A 17,094-nucleotide genomic window follows, 5' to 3' on the forward strand; every position below is an offset into this window, starting at 1 on the left:
TGTAACAGTACTCACAGGTAACTTTAGACCTTTCATCTTCCTGGAGCTGATTGTTGGCTGAGTCCTTGCCATTTTGGCTATTCTTCTATCCATTTGAATGGTAGTTTTTCGCTTTCTTCCACGTCTTTCAGGTTTTGGTTGCCATTTTAAAGCATTTGCGATCATTTTAGCTGAGCAGCCTATCATTTTCTGCACTTCTTTATATGTTTTCCCCTCTCCAATCAACTTTTTAATCAAGGTACGCTGTTCTTCTGAACAATGTCTGGAACGACCCATTTTCCTCAGAATTTCAGAGAGAAATGCACTGTAACCAGCATGTACAACATTTGCTGCCTTCCTTCCTTAAATAAGGGCAATAATTGCCATCTGTTTTTCAAAGAATGAATGACCTCACTGATAGAACTCCACACTGCTATTATTTTGAACATGCCCCTTTCAATTAATGATTCAATTACACAGAATCAGCAGCATGCATGTCATGACTGTTGGGTCTGTTGGATTTCTATTACTCTACTACACCTGCTAGTAAATTATTTGCCATGTAGAAATATCATTTCTACCAAAAACAGTGATTGATCAGGTTAGTGATGTCTGACTGCTATTATTTTGAACACAACTGTACTTCTGTTTTTATACAAAGTGGCTGGGGATTCCCTTCAGCTATTCCAGACCTTTATCCCAGATGAAAGTCATATAGGTGTTAATGGGGGAACCCACAGAAAACAGTGTGGGGTTCCCCCTTCAAATACCCACCAGACCCTTATACTGTTAGAACAAAGAGGAAACGTGCAATTCTGCATGAAACTTGTACACCCCACTTTAGTCACTGGCAATGATCCTCGCCATGAAGGACGGGTCATCCATTGCACTCTGACCTAATTCTTGGCAGACTTCAATGTGGTGCTTCTTCTGCTCCTGCGCCAGCAGCCTAGGGACAGACTTGGAAGCCACATGGCGCATGTTCAGATCACACGTGAGGATTGCCTAGACCGGGTGTCGGCAACCCGCTGCTCCAGAGCCGCATGCGGCTCTTTTTCACCTTGGCTGCGGCTCCGGAGCACACTGCCCACCAGGTGACAGGCAATAGGGCAGCAATGGGCAAACTACGGCCCGCGGGCCGTATACGGCCCGGCGGACCTTTTAATCCGGCCCGCGGAGCTAGGCTCCCGCTAGGCTCCTCTCACAGTCCGCCCTGAAGACCGGTGTAGCATGAAAATCTGTCTCCTATGAGGATCTGTCCCCCTCGACGTATCTGCGCATGTGCCGGAGATCGCCTATCGGCTGCTAATGCCTGAAACTGGCACATGCGCAGATACGTCGAGGGGGACAGATCCTCATAGGAGACAGATTTTCATGCTACACCGGAACGGCGCGGGAACACGGCGAGAGGAACGCGTGGAGCAAAGGTAAGTGAATTGACACAGGGGGGTGTCAGGGCTCCCGGGTGTGACCAGAGGTATGTGACTGACGCAGGGAAACGCAGACTTCAGATATGTTATAAACAATATAATTTATTAACACTAACAATACAAACATAAACGCAGTGCAATACTAAAACATAACACAGTGCAAACAAACCAAACCAACCACCCACAGATGACAGTACATACAATGCAAGCGTCGTCAGGCAGGCCGGGTCAATATCAATCGGGCAGGTAGGTACAGGGGGAGCAAGCGGAGAATGGTCGGGGTCACAGGCCAGGTTCAGCAGGTAGCGGGCAGCGTGGTACAGAGGGTCAGGCAGAGGGATGGTCAGGGTCACAAGCCAGGGATCAGAACAGGAGAAGTAAGCAGAGGTCAGAATCAAGCAGGGTCAGCAACAAGACAGGAACAGGAACGCAGGTTTACAAGATACAGGGCCCAGGAAAAACACACACCAAGGCAGAGTCTGCGTGTCTGGCCATCCCTTAAATACACCAGTATAATTAGTTCCAGGTGTTTGATTGGCTGCAAAGTTGAGTCTCTGATTGCTGGGAGCACCCGCTGGCCAGCCCTGGTACTGCAGCTCATAAGGTAGGTGAGTCCCACTATTGCTGGCCAGTCCATTCCTGACAGGGGGACTTGGGGACTTAATATGGGGGATGAATTAATATGGGGGATGAATTACTATAGGGGGGATGAATTACTATATGGGGGATGAATTACTATGGGGGATGAATTACTATATGGGGGATGAATTACTATGTGGGGGATGAATTACTATGGGGGATGAATTACTATATGGGGGATGAATTACTATGGGGGATGAATTACTATATGGGGGATGAATTACTATATGGGGGATGAATTACTATGGGGGATGAATTACTATATGGGGGATGAATTACTATGGGGGATGAATTACTATATGGGGGATGAATTACTATGGGGGATGAATTACTATATGGGGGATGAATTACTATGGGGGATGAATTACTATATGGGGGATGTATTTTCAGTTTTAAAAATGTGGCTCTCAAAATAAATTTCAATCGTGGTTTTAGCGAGATTTGGCTCAGTTGAAAAAAAAGGTTGCCCACCACTGACCTAAGGCTATGATTGTGATTATAATGATACACTGTGGCCCTGATTAACCCTTTGCTTACTGGGCCCTTAAACCCCCTTCATGACCAGAGCGCTTTTTGCAATATATGCAGTGTCGGATTTGTTTTAAATGTTGCAATGGTTTTGCGGCTCACAGTCTTTTTTTCCCTCTCGGAAACGGGTCCAAGTGGCTCTTTATGTCTTAAAGGTTGCAGACCCCTGGCCTAGACTGTTCCATATGACACACTGAAAATGACAGCAGTGTTGTGGATTGTTCTCTGAAGATCATCATGCACAAGTTGCCGAATTGTTTCAACATTTTCGGGGATTGAGCTCATTGAAGGTCTTCCTGATCTCTCATTGTCTTCCAGTGATGTTCTTCTCCTGAAGCATGTGTTCCACTCAGAACACCCCAAATGACTCATTGCAGTATTGCATAAAATTGCCAAATCATTGCTCTTTGTTCTAACAATAGAAGGGTCTGGTGGGTGTTTATTTATACATATCAATCCTTTATCCTCCCCCCCCCCCCAAAAAAAACTGTTTGTTGTAACTGCCTATCTAGTGTTAGCTGCAGTTTGACTTCAAGTTGTTAGTGTCTTCCAGTGCATTTCCCCTCCCACTCCGTTCCCCCCCTAGATTGTCTTTGTTGTTCCTCCATTCAGAGTGTAGACACCCTAATACAGGTGATGTGTTACTGGCCAGATCACCAGGTGAAAGCAGAGGAGAAAATTTAAAAAAGACAACTAATGCAGTCTCCACATCTAATGATTGATAATCTGTAACATAGTAATTTTTTTTAGTTTTGGGTTTAATACCATGATAACTTTCAATGGACAAATATACAAAGCTTGAATTTACTTTTAAAGATTTTTATTCTAAAATAGTAAACAAAGGTTACCTTGCCTATGGTAAAGAAGTGGAGGAGGGACCACTTTACCAATTAACTGAGGATAAAGCACTAACTGACATGATACTTTGGGGTTGATTTACTAAAACTGGAGCGTAAAAAATCTGAAGCTGATTGGCTACCATGCACAGCTTTACCAGATTCTGAGTTTTAATAAATCTCCCCCTGCTTGTCTGACTGGAAATTACATATGAACCATCAATTCTTGCAGGAATAATTTACACTGGCATCACTAATCTTGGGAATCTAGGTCTCCTGCCCAAATGTGACCTCTCAGATTGCCTTTCTCTGCTGTATACTAGCAGCTCTGGGCACAGTGATATCCAGCCTGGCATTGCCCACCTATTTAGGCATGATGTCACTCAGCAGAGATCCTTCAGGTACCAGGATAGGACCTATTTGTTTCAGGTAAACACTGAAGCATCCACTTATAAAGATATAAAAAGCTAGAGAGAAATTCAGAAAACTGGTGCCGAGCCAAAATGTTCTGTAGAGTTGCATTTTAATAGGCAAAAGTTCCTCAATCTATAATAGACATAGTGCTGCATCTTTGTTATAATCCTATTAAAGGCAAAAAATTAAGCAGTTAAGCAGTTAATTAGAAGAAACAATAATTCATCTATGTAAACATAAACTGCATAAATTGTCCAGTTATCAGGCTTAGAAGGTATTCTACTCCAAGGGGAAAATTGCAACAGTAGGTGTATAGACCCAGAAGCTGAAGGTTAGAAATTTCCCCCATAAGTGTTCAAGGAAGAAAAAATAAACTGCTTAGTAACTGAGGCCTTCAGTGTCGAGCAAATCAAATGATTACTTTTCAGTAGGCTGGCCCTTTAACACTGAAAAATTGTTTCGACCATTTTCTTTCTTTCAACTATCCTAAATGTACATAATATAACTGGATACTAATATTTATAAGAAAAAATGATCCAGGGAATATCAGATTGTCTCTCGGTGGATCAGGAAGGAATTATTTTCCCTGCAGGAGCAAATTGGATCATGCTTTATTGGGGTTCTTTTGCCTTCCTCTGGATCAACTGTGAGTATAGGATAGTGTATATAGGATTCAGGAGCGGACTGACCATTTGGAAACTCGGGCACTGCCCGAGGGCCCAGGTCAGTAGGGGGCCCCATGAGATGCCCCTGGTACCTTTTTCATAGTCTTTTTTGAGTTTGGCCAAGGACACAGGGGCCCCATGATCCCCTATTGCCCGGGGGCCCCATGAGTTGTCAGTCCCTCCCGATAGGATTGTATCATTTTCCCCCCTTTTACCTTTTATTGGTAGAACGAGATGGACTTGTGTCTTTTTTTCAACCAGACTAACTATTTAACTAAACACTCATATTATTAAAAATGTAGGATTTGCTGCTTGTTGGTTAAAAGTTTTGTCTTGTCTCCACAGCTAACTTGGCCACCACGGATATAATCTTTCTTGTGTGCTGTGTGCCCATCACCGCTGCCTTGTACCCCCTTCCTGGATGGATATTTGGTGAATTCATGTGCAAATTTGTAAACTATATCCAGCAGGTGAGCATATACGCAACACTTTTTTTTAAATCATTGTGCATTGATTTTACCTACAGTATGTATTTAATCTTTTGCATTAGAAATACTGAACACTTTAAATAACATTACTCTTTGTTATCCAGCTGGCCTGCTGCACTCAAAGTTTCTGTAAGCTCAGTCTTCCCAAAAACTTAAATCAAGATTAGTAACCCAAGCAGATGGAATTTGTTCATATGGTCTTACCATTGTATTTGCATAGTTGTTGCCTTAAACTCAGTAACAGCGTCCCTTCTTCCAGGGGGCAGCACCGCCCCCTCCTGAAAAATGTCATCCATTGTAAACGCCATGTTTGCCTTGCAGCAAATATGCCTCTGTCCACAGTGACAGCACCTCTGCTCCACACATATTAAATGTAAAGTGCAGATTAAACTTTACACTACAACTAATGTCTTCACTCTGTAGGAGAAAGCACATTTTTGCAGAGGAAGTTAAACTGAGCTTTTTGTGGCTTCCTTCGCAAATCTTGTTTATGGAGACAGTTTTGAGACAGGCATGTCAGTAGCTAGATACAGTTTTGAATTCTTGCTTAGTGAAATAGCGCCCTGTGAGAAATCTAAACGCTTATTTCTTACATAAATAACCATATGGACTGCACATAAATAGTGCAAAAATCAACATAAACAATAAAGTAATAAACAAAATAAATCAGTCCCAATAAATGAAAATATGGTGCAGAGTGTTTATAATCTTGATTGTGAACTCCTTTTACAATACAACAGAATGGTGCCCCACATGGACTGACACTCACCATCATCCAATGACCACCTATCTCTAGAATGGTTGTTTGCACTTTTAGGACTATCCCAGTGAAACAGTGCTGCTTATGGTAACCGCTTGTTCCTTCAAATGAGCTGTATCAATACCAACTCTCTCCTTCCAGGTGGGTAAGCAAACTGTAACCCACAATCCGAAAGACTGACAGCAGTAGCACGGTGCCAAGGGTCTTGTCTCAGTCATTTTTTTTGGTCTTCCCATCTTTAATCATAAGTCAAACTACAGTTTCATTTGAAACCAGAGTTAAAGTAGAGGACATAAAAAAATCCCTCATTTATATTGTTTAAAGTCTTTGTTTAAAAATGCTAAATAACATTAGTGTATACAGCGAACAATTATTATCATTATACTAATACAGGATTTACATATGGCAGACAGTACAGTTACAATACAATTCAATTCAGGAGAAATCAGAGGGCTCTGCTCATTAGAGCTTACAGTCTAAAAGGGAGGGTCAGGTGATACAAAAGGTAATTGAGCTGATGGAGAAAATGAAAGTACAGATGTTATGTAGAGGCAGGATAGGCTTCTCTAAAGAGAAGGGTTTTCAGGGATCACCTAAAAGTGGACAGAGTAGGAGATAGTCAGACAGATTTGGGTAGGGAGTTCCAGAGGATGGGAGAGGCTTGGAAAAAGTCCTGGGGTGAACATGGGAGGAGATGACAATGGAAATAGAGGTCTTGGGAGCAATGAAAAGAATGATTTAGCTGGTATTTTGAGACTAGATAGTGATGTAGCTAGGCAGAGTTGTGTATGGCTTTGTAAGTTGTTGTTAGTATATTGAATCCAATTCAATTTGGTGAGCGGAAGCCAATGAAGGGATTTGCAGAGAGGGGTAGCAGACACAGGTTGGTTGGTAAGGTGGATGAGTCTGGCAGTAGCATAGGGATAGCCTATGTAAAGACAATCCAGTGAGGAGGGAGTTGCAGTAGTCAAGAAGATTGATACTCAGTGAGTTTATTAGAAGGTTTGTGATGTCATTGGCTAGGAAGGGGTGTCTTTTGCAGATGTTGTGGAGGTTGAAGCAGTAAATTTTGGACAGTGATTGGATGGGGCACTCTGCACTCTGGCATGCAGGGACAAGTTGATATTTGTGCCAGTGATAAAGAAATCATGGGAAGGGGCACATAGAGGTGAAATATAATGAGCTGGGTTTCGAATAGATTCAGTTTGAGGAAGACTGATATGGCTGTTAGTAAATTAGTTATGCATGAGCAGACTGATGGCGTAAGCGGATGGGTAAAGACTAAGATTTGGGTGTCAACTGCGTAGAAATGGTATTGAAAGCCATGGAAGGCTATCAGCTGACTCATGGGAGAGATGTAGATTGAGAATAGAAGATATGCAAGAACATCCATTTATTTATATGCAAGCAGTGCAGTGCATCACCAGGGAAGGATTTTTAATATATATATATATATATATATATATGTGTAACTTTCTACTTATTTGTTTTTTATTTTTCATTTGCACACTTCTTATGGTTCATATGATTTTATGATTGTCACCAGTTTCAATGGTTTTATTTATACATATATATTTATATATTTTTATAGATCTTTTGTGTTTACTTATACTATGTCAATTGCCCCTGTGACTCCTCCACCTGCATAGGGGAGTGTCCAGGACGGCCCATGTGACCTTTGGTTCAACTAGTAGTGAGCATATAAAAGAGGGAGCAGACATTTGGTCAGTTGGCTCTGAGGAAGAGGCAAGTCCTCAAAACGCGTCAGTCTATTGGATGTCTACACTCCCTATTGCGGACTGTTACTCAGTGCGGTTTTGACCCAGCTGTTCTTTTATGATGTGCATTGCCTTTATTGTCGTTTGTGAGTACAACACCTACTTTATTTCTTATTAAACATTTTTTATGGTAATGCACTAGGCCTGTGTGCCCTCTGTTTGTTCTTTCCTCATTCATGTATTTTTGTAGGGCAGATTTATATTGGTTGAAGTCTTTCTGAGACTTAGTCTCATGCCACATATGCTCAAGAGCGCAGCTATGGTTTTTGAGATTTCTGGTGTTGTCTATTTGCCAAGGGTATAGGAGGCAGGGCCTGAATCCCTGCGTAGTAAGGGAGAGGGGTGTGTGTCCAGTGAACTGTTGTAAACAGAAATGGCTAGGTTGAGGCAAGACAAGGGTAAGATTTTGTCATAGAGGTGATCAGCAGAAGAATACAGAAGAGAAAGCTTAAAGTGGCGAAGGTTTCTATAGGTAACTGTTAGGCAATTGGAGGAAAAGGAGGTGGGAGACAAGGAGATTGTGAAACTAATAGGGTAGTGATCAAAGAGAGGAAAAGTACTGCTGGATAGGTTGCACAGAGTGAATATGTAGGAGAAAACAATGTCAAGAGTAAGTAGAAATATGTGTCCTTTGCTTCAGGTCAAATGAGGTTAGACTGAGAAGTTTAGAAGTAGCAGGAGCATAAGTATTAACAGAGATGTTTAACTCACTGAGAATAATTGTGAGAATTTCAGAAGAAAGAAAGTAGGGTAGCCTGGCAGAAAAGCCATCAAGGAAGGTTGATACTGTTCCAGGGGGCTGGTAGATCATGGCAATTCTTAAAGAAAATGGAGAAAATAGATGAATGCATTGTGCCTCAAATGAGGACAGTAACAGGGAGGGAGGTGAGTGAAGGTGTTTTGTGAGGAGAGAATTCCAACTCCACCAAATTTCCATCTACTGGGTCTGGGAGAGTGAGTCCAGTGAAGGCCACCACGGGAGAAGGAAGCAGAAGAAGGTCAGATTCATGAAGCCATGTTCCTGTAAAAGCAGGTAGATTAAATGAATTAGTGATAAAGAGGCCATGTACAGAGGGGAGTTTGTTACAGAAAGTGAGCATTCCAAATGGCAAAAGAGAAGGAGAAGCTGGTTTTTGGAAGAAGAGGAAGAGAAACTAAATTATGTGGGCGTGGGGTGATGGGTGCATTGGGCACAGTTAAATGATGGAAGCCGGTGGGCAGTAAAATTGTTGCTGCCATGTACTGGTCATTATTAGGTATAACAGTTTAGTATGGCTGGAAATTAATTAGAAACTTCAGGAAATTTTATCAATAGTTAAAAGAACTTGCCCCCATCTTCCATGTGTCCATGTGTTCAGTCCTCCTCTTTTTAATTCTCAAGCCTGGGGCCTTGTTAGCATAATTCAGTCACCTCTGTTAATGTTTACTTGCTTAATGCTTTCCTGCCCACTTTTCCATTAGTTATTCATGATGAGGAAACATGAGGATGAGGAAACATGTTGCATCTAAAAGTTATTTTACCAACCTCCTGTGTTCATGATTGTGTCCTGTGCCATACATGTACCACCTGCACAACCACAACCCCTACTTTATCACTTCATGTGATGTTATCAGCACCACTGAACCAACAGCTATGCCCATTGAATAGTAAGCTGTACTGATCAGGATCTGGAACTTCTACAGAAGAATCCATGTACAATGGGAGACAACTACATCCAGAGCTTCCATCCTTGCATTACTCTAAAGTGACAAAGTTGCAAAGGCATTATGTCTACCACTGCCTTACTATCCGTTATGCATTCTAACTAGATTCCAAAAGCAGAAATCAAAGTACTTTTATGCAAACACAGGGAGACATAAAAACTCCATGCAGATAGTGTCTTAGCTAGGATTTAAACCAAGGACCCCAGTGTTGCAAGAGCTAACAACTAAGCCATTGTGTCACCCCTACTTTAAGTACTAAGGGTTTAGTTAATTGTTATATTTTAGTGAGAGGTTAGGAATTAAGGGCTTGTTTTATTAGGGTTCCGGTTGTGGGTCGGACTTAAGGTGTCTTAAAGGGGAACTCTGGAAACTTTGCTCACCGTCCATCTAAGCAGGTAGAGACTGCAGGCAGAGAAATCTATATTAAGCCACCACTCCAACTTAGGAGCACGCACATGTCATGGCACAATTAACTTTTTGTGTCTCATTCACTTCACAACGGCATTACACTTGACTAACTGTACTCAAACTTCCATCCATAGGGCAGCACTTTTGAGGGGATACAGTGAAGCCTGTATCCTACCCTCCAGCCTAGCTTTAATGCCACCTCATTCCCAGTGTCAGGGATGCGGGTGTGACCAGAAGTGTGTGGACTGACACAAGGAAACGTAGGCTTCAGATATAGTAAATAATATAATTTATTGAGACTAACAATACAAATATAATCGCAGTGCACCAAACCCCAAGCTAACACAAATACATAAAACAAGGTGAAACAAACCAAACCTAAACTGATATAGATACACAGGTACATACACATATAGAGCACAACGTAGTCAGGCAGGCCGGGTCGATAACTATTGGGCAGGTAGGTACAGGAGGAGCAGGCGGAGAGAATGGTCAGGGTCACAAGCCAGGGATCAAACAGGAGAAGTCAGCAGAGGTCAGGATCAGGCAGGGTCGGCAACAAGTCAGGCAGAAACAGGAACAGGAATGCAGATTACAAGATACAGGGGCCCATGGAAAAACACACACCAAGGCCCTGACTGTGAGTCTGGCCATTCCTTAAATACAACCCCTGCAATCAGCTTCAGGTGTTTTGGCTGACTGCAGGGGTGAGTCTCTGATTGCTGAGAGCACCCGCTGGCCAGCCCTGGTACTACAGCCCACAAGGCAGGTGAGTCCCACCGTTATTGGCAAGTCCATTCCTGACACCCAGTGACATACTTGAAACTTTTCATTAGTGTGAAACATTAGCTTGCTGAGGCTCTGCCCTTCCAGGTCACAGTACATGCGCCGGCTGGCAGCTTTAGCACCAAATACTCCTCTGGTTACTCATAGCAATGGCAAGACAGTCTATGTCTCGCTGCAACATTCACCACTTTTTAACCCTTGGTAGTGTTCATCATCAGTTGTACTGTAAGCCCTGTTCTTTTATATGCCTTGAATGCATCCCCTTTGTTAAATTGCTTTTAAATGTATTATTTATTTTTGATAAAATATAAAAGATGGTGTTGTGCTGGGTAAATAGATGCCAAGCATGTCACACTTTAAAATTGCATATGCCCGAGGTAGGTTGCCTAACTACAATACCTCAAAAAAAAGGCAACATTTAAAAGGCCTTTACAGAAGTTTTGGCAGGCGATTGAGGTACCAAAAATTGGAGAGTGGATAGATAGAGTAGAGAGTATTGTTAAAATGGAGGAACTGTGTTATATGGAAGAAGATAAAATGGAAAAGTTTAAGAAAATATGGAGTAGTTGGATGAAATTTAAAACTTCAGAAGCATATACAGAATTAATGAGAGCAAGTGGGGTAGTACAGAAGCTATAAGGAAGTTATCTTGGCTTATAAGATAAAGAAACCTTGATTCAGATAGAGGAAAGAATTGGGATGTGAAGGGTGGGGGGGTTGGGAGAGGGGGTAATGGACTGTATAGGAATAGTAGATTATTGTCGATGTAATTTATTTCACTTCTTTTTGTATAATAACCAAATAAAAATTTAAATATTAAAAAAAATGCCTTTACATGTTACTAATTTAGAGGTACAGAGGAGGTCTGGAACTAGAATTTTTCCTCTCCCGCTGATGTTTGCGACAATACCTTCTTATATGTGTGCTGAGATCATATGCATCAGATACATATGCGTGTGGGACCGACTAGTGTGTTCACATTTGTGCGTGAGCACAGGGGGATGGGGAAACTTTAACCTTTTTTAAAAAAAATGTATTATTTATTTCTTACAACATAAATCAGAGTGCAGCGCTAAATAAATAAATGCCAATAAGTTGTTGTCTAAATTAAGTGACCAACCACTCATATAAATAAATAAAAGTGAAATATAATGTAGTGTCCCAAATTCAACGTTCAGATAGTGATGGTTATCCATACTGGTGAACAATGGACAGGTTCTATGTGTCTCCCCGTGCACATAAAATCTGGAGATCGGATGACGTGTGGTCAAAATAGAAAGATTGCCCACTCACTGGAAGCGCAATCTTAATGCGCAAAATTCAGATAAACCAGGAGCGGAGGTTCCCTTGATGGTACAGCCTGGAACAAGATCCTCTCCTCTACAGATACAGGTATTAGAAGTATCCCTCATAAACGCCTTGGGACAGGTAAACTGCAATGGGGTCTGGTCACTGGCTCCCTCCTCTAGTCCTGGTGGTGCGTATGGGGTCCTGGATGGATTTAATCGCTCGGCACGGAGCAAAAAAGATGGATTCCCATAGTGTAGTATTTAGTGATGTTTATTATAAATAATGAAATTAAAATATAGCAAGTACTCCACATACGAGATAAACCTTGGCAGATGAATCTTAAATAATGTGCAGATAAGATAAGGCAGTAACCATTGCTATTAGAGATGAGCGAATCGAAGTATCCGAAGTGGAATTCGAGTCGAATATCGGAAAAATTTCGTTTCGTGCCGAATTTGAAAAATAGCCTAATTCGGACGCGCGAATCGAAATTTTTCAGAAAATGGCGGCTGACATGTGCGGCGACGGAGCGGGGATGTCTGGGAAGGCGCGCAGACAAGGCGCGCTGACCCATAATGCATTCCTCAACTACATGTGATCGCATCAGCCAATCAGCAGCCAGCCAGCCAGCACTGTGTAATGGTCGAGCTATAAATAGCGGCCATTTTGGAATTCTTCATTTGCCTGCAGTTATTGAACAGAGGCAGACCGCTCTGTACTAGGGACAGGGAAAGAGTTAGGGCCACAGAAACGATAATTGGGGACAGAGAAAAGTTACTTAGGGACAGAGAATTATTACTCAGGGACACAGACTTGTTAATGAGGGCCACAGAATCGTTATTTAGGGACAAAGAAACGCTAGTTAGGGCCACAGAATTCATAATCAGGGACAGACAGAATTGTTACTCAGTGCCAGAGAATTGTTACTTAGGGCCACAGAAACGTTATTAGGGCCACAGAATTTTTACTCAGGGACAGACAGAATTGTTACTGAGTGCCAGAGAATTGTTACTCAGGGACAGACAGAATTGTTACTGAGTGCCAGAGAATTGTTACTTAGGGCCACAGAAACTTTAATTAGGGCCACAGAATTTTTACTCAGGGACAGACAGAATTGTTACTGAGTGCCAGAGAATTGTTACTCAGGGACAGACAGAATTGTTACTGAGTGCCAGAGAATTGTTACTTAGGGCCACAGAAACTTTACTTAGGGCCACAGAATTTTTACTCAGGGACAGACAGAATTGTTACTGAGTGCCAGAGAATTGTTACTCAGGGACAGACAGAATTGTTACTGAGTGCCAGAGAATTGTTACTCAGGGCCCCAGAAACTTTACTTAGGGCCACAGAATTTTTACTCAGGGACAGACAGAATTGTTACTGAGTGCCAGAGAATTGTTACTCAGGGACAGACAGAATTGTTACTGAGTGCCAGAGAATTGTTACTTAGGGCCACAGAAACTTTACTTAGGGCCACAGAATTGTTACTCGCACAGACACAGAATTGTTACTCGCACAGACACAGAATTGTTACTGAAGGCCACAGAACTGTTACTTAGGGCCACAGAATTGTTACTCGCACAGACACAGAATTGTTACTCGCACAGACACAGAACTGTTACTGAGGGCCACAGAACTGTTACTTAGGGCCACAGAATTGTTACTCGCACAGACACAGAATTGTTACTCAGGGCCACAGAACTGTTACTTAGGGACAAAGAAACGCTAGTTAGGGCCACAGAATTCATACTCAGGGACAGACAGAATTGTTACGGAGTGCCAGAGAATTGTTACTCAGGGCCACAGAAACTTTACTTAGGGCCACAGAATTTTTACTCAGGGACAGACAGAATTGTTACTGAGTGCCAGAGAATTGTTACTCAGGGACAGACAGAATTGTTACGGAGTGCCAGAGAATTGTTACTCAGGGCCCCAGAAACTTTACTTAGGGCCACAGAATTTTTACTCAGGGACAGACAGAATTGTTACTGAGTGCCAGAGAATTGTTACTCAGGGACAGACAGAATTGTTACTGAGTGCCAGAGAATTGTTACTTAGGGCCACAGAAACTTTACTTAGGGCCACAGAATTGTTACTCGCACAGACACAGAATTGTTACTCGCACAGACACAGAATTGTTACTGAAGGCCACAGAACTGTTACTTAGGGCCACAGAATTGTTACTCGCACAGACACAGAATTGTTACTCGCACAGACACAGAACTGTTACTGAGGGCCACAGAACTGTTACTTAGGGCCACAGAATTGTTACTCGCACAGACACAGAATTGTTACTCAGGGCCACAGAACTGTTACTTAGGGACAAAGAAACGCTAGTTAGGGCCACAGAATTCATACTCAGGGACAGACAGAATTGTTACGGAGTGCCAGAGAATTGTTACTCAGGGCCACAGAAACTTTACTTAGGGCCACAGAATTTTTACTCAGGGACAGACAGAATTGTTACTGAGTGCCAGAGAATTGTTACTCAGGGACAGACAGAATTGTTACGGAGTGCCAGAGAATTGTTACTCAGGGCCACAGAAACTTTACTTAGGGCCACAGAATTTTTACTCAGGGACAGACAGAATTGTTACTGAGTGCCAGAGAATTGTTACTCAGGGACAGACAGAATTGTTACTGAGTGCCAGAGAATTGTTACTTAGGGCCACAGAAACTTTACTTAGGGCCACAGAATTGTTACTCGCACAGACACAGAATTGTTACTCGCACAGACACAGAACTGTTACTGAGGGCCACAGAAACTTTACTTAGGACCACAGAATTGTTACTCGCACAGACACAGAATTGTTACTCGCACAGACACAGAACTGTTACTGAGGACCACAGAACTGTTACTTAGGGCCACAGAATTGTTACTCGCACAGACACAGAATTGTTACTCAGGGCCACAGAACTGTTACTTAGGGACAAAGAAACGCTAGTTAGGGCCACAGAATTCATACTCAGGGACAGACAGAATTGTTACGGAGTGCCAGAGAATTGTTACTCAGGGCCACAGAAACTTTACTTAGGGCCACAGAATTTTTACTCAGGGACAGACAGAATTGTTACTGAGTGCCAGAGAATTGTTACTCAGGGACAGACAGAATTGTTACTGAGTGCCAGAGAATTGTTACTCAGGGCCACAGAAACTTTACTTAGGGCCACAGAATTGTTACTCGCACAGACACAGAATTGTTACTCGCACAGACACAGAATTGTTACTCGCACAGACACAGAATTGTTACTCAGGGACACAGAACTGTTACTGAGGGCCACAGAACTGTTACTTAGGGCCACAGAATTGTTACTCGCACAGACACAGAATTGTTACTCGCACAGACACAGAATTGTTACTCAGGGACACTGAACTGTTACTGAGGGCCACAGAACTGTTACTTAGGGCCACAGAATTGTTACTCGCACAGACACAGAATTGTTACTCAGGGACACAGAATTGTTACTCAGGGACACATAATCGTTTAATTAAAGAGTATGTCAGACAACATGCAGAGGAGTGGCAGAGGAGGCAATGTTTTAGGAGCGAGCAGACGTGGCAGCAGAGGACGGAGTCGAGGCAGCACTATTCGCAGCCAGAGGCCAGTGCTCCCGGTGTCATCCAGCGGTCGTGTCTCCACCGACAACCCTGCCGTCATCGATTGGTTGGCTCGGTCGTCTTCCTCTTCCCAGGTCACCTCTGACACCTACAGCCAACGGTCGGTGGGTACGTCAGACACAACTGTTAGTTGGCATGGCCCGGGACCAAGCCCACTGAAATCACGTGTCCTCTACCTGCCCCTGTCCTTTGGTGTTCCCTCACCAAGCGAAGTATCGCATGCTGTGGGCTCAGCCCCACTGTACAGTGAGGAAGAGCTAACAGAGGGCGGTCAGGAACGGGGGGAGACATCCGCCTTTTCAGCAGCTAGGCAAAGAAGTAGTGGCGAGGAGAGTGGCCCGGTAGCCGGTCTAGAGACAGGTCTGTCTCCTGACCCAGACGCAGCCGAGGGGGCTAGTAGTGAGGCGGAGACCCTACTTGATGATGAGGAGGTTGATCGCACTTGGCAGCCTCGTCGTCATCAGGCAATTTCTTCCGCATCATCAGGAGAAGAGGGTGGCAGCTTGGCAGTGAGCGAAACAGTCGGTGGGTTGCCCAGGAGACAGCAGCAGGGTCGCAGCAGTGTCAGTGGAAGCAGTGTCAGTGGAGCCAAACGGCCACGGAGTAGAGCACCAGCTCCACTGCAGCCTACCACCACGGCCAGTAGTGGTGCCGGTGTGCACGGAGGAAGCAGCAGTCAGCCAGTGAGGAGTATCGGGGGCAAAGTTTCCTACTCGGCGGTGTGGCAATTTTTCGTCAAGCCGCCCGAGGAAGTAAACGTAGCCGTATGTCGACTATGTGGCCAGAAAGTCAAGCGTGGCCAGGGGGCCCATGTTGGGACTACAGCGTTGCGGCAGCATATGCAGCGTCGCCATTTGGTGGCCTGGGAAAACCGTGATAAAGATACGGCAGTTCTGCCCGCCCCAGCCCCCGCTCCATCACCCGCTCTGTTACTTGCTCCGTCACCCGACGTCAATCGCCCTCCATCAGCCAGTCAAGGCTCCAACACCTCTGCTGAGGGGAGTTGTCACTCGTTGGCATCTTCCGCTCGTTCAGATGCTCCTTCTCCTGCTACTCCTCTTCACGGATTCCGTCAGCAGTCTTTCTTGGAATCCGTTTCCAAGAGACAACAGTTTGCGAGCACGCACCCGACGGTGCAAAAGCTGAACGTCCTCCTGTCCAAGTTGCTGGTGCTGCAGTCCCTCCCTTTCCAAGTGGTGGACTCAGCACCTTTCAGAGAAATGATGGCTTGTGCCGCGCCGCGGTGGAGAGTGCCAAGCCGTCATTTCTTCGCCAAAAAGGCAGTGCCAGCCCTGCATTCACATGTAGAAGACATGGTGGGCCAGTCTTTGAGCATGTCGGTCTCTGCCAAAGTGCACGGCAGCGCCGACGTGTGGAGCTGTAACTACGGTCAGGGACAGTACATGTCATTTACGGCCCACTGGGTGAACGTGGTGCCGTCACAGCCGCACCAGCAACTTGGACAGGTCACGCCGCTTTTGCCTCCACGTTTGCACGTCCTTGGTCCGACAAAGATGTCCGCCTCTACCACCTCTTCTTCCGCCGTGTCCTCAGCCGCCACCCCCGTGCCAAGTCCCATTACCCGACCGGCATATCACATGTGCAGGGCGCAACGGTGTCACGCTGTTCTGCACCTGGTATGCCTTGGCGAACGTAGTCACACAGGGGAGGAACTTCTGAGTGTAATGAACAGAGAAATCGACAGATGGCTGTCTCCGCGCAAACTGAAAATCGGAACCATGTTGACCGACAACGGAAAGAACATGGTGT

At 44.1% G+C, this 17,094-nt stretch overlaps 1 protein-coding gene across 1 annotated transcript in view; it reads left to right on the plus strand.

The window, feature by feature from the left end:
* Positions 1–17,094, plus strand: part of KISS1R (KISS1 receptor) — a 375,693-nt gene that overhangs the window by 183,050 nt on the left and 175,549 nt on the right. Inside the window, exon 2 of the mRNA XM_089673576.1 lies at positions 4,837–4,961. Coding sequence (XP_089529702.1) covers positions 4,837–4,961 — 125 coding nt within the window. The remainder of the gene's footprint in view (positions 1–4,836; positions 4,962–17,094) is intronic.

This window comes from Staurois parvus, unplaced genomic scaffold, assembly GCF_062004578.1.
Source record: "Staurois parvus isolate SC_StPar_1 unplaced genomic scaffold, SC_StPar_1.0 ptg000141l, whole genome shotgun sequence".
Classification (NCBI taxonomy): domain Eukaryota; kingdom Metazoa; phylum Chordata; class Amphibia; order Anura; family Ranidae; genus Staurois; species Staurois parvus.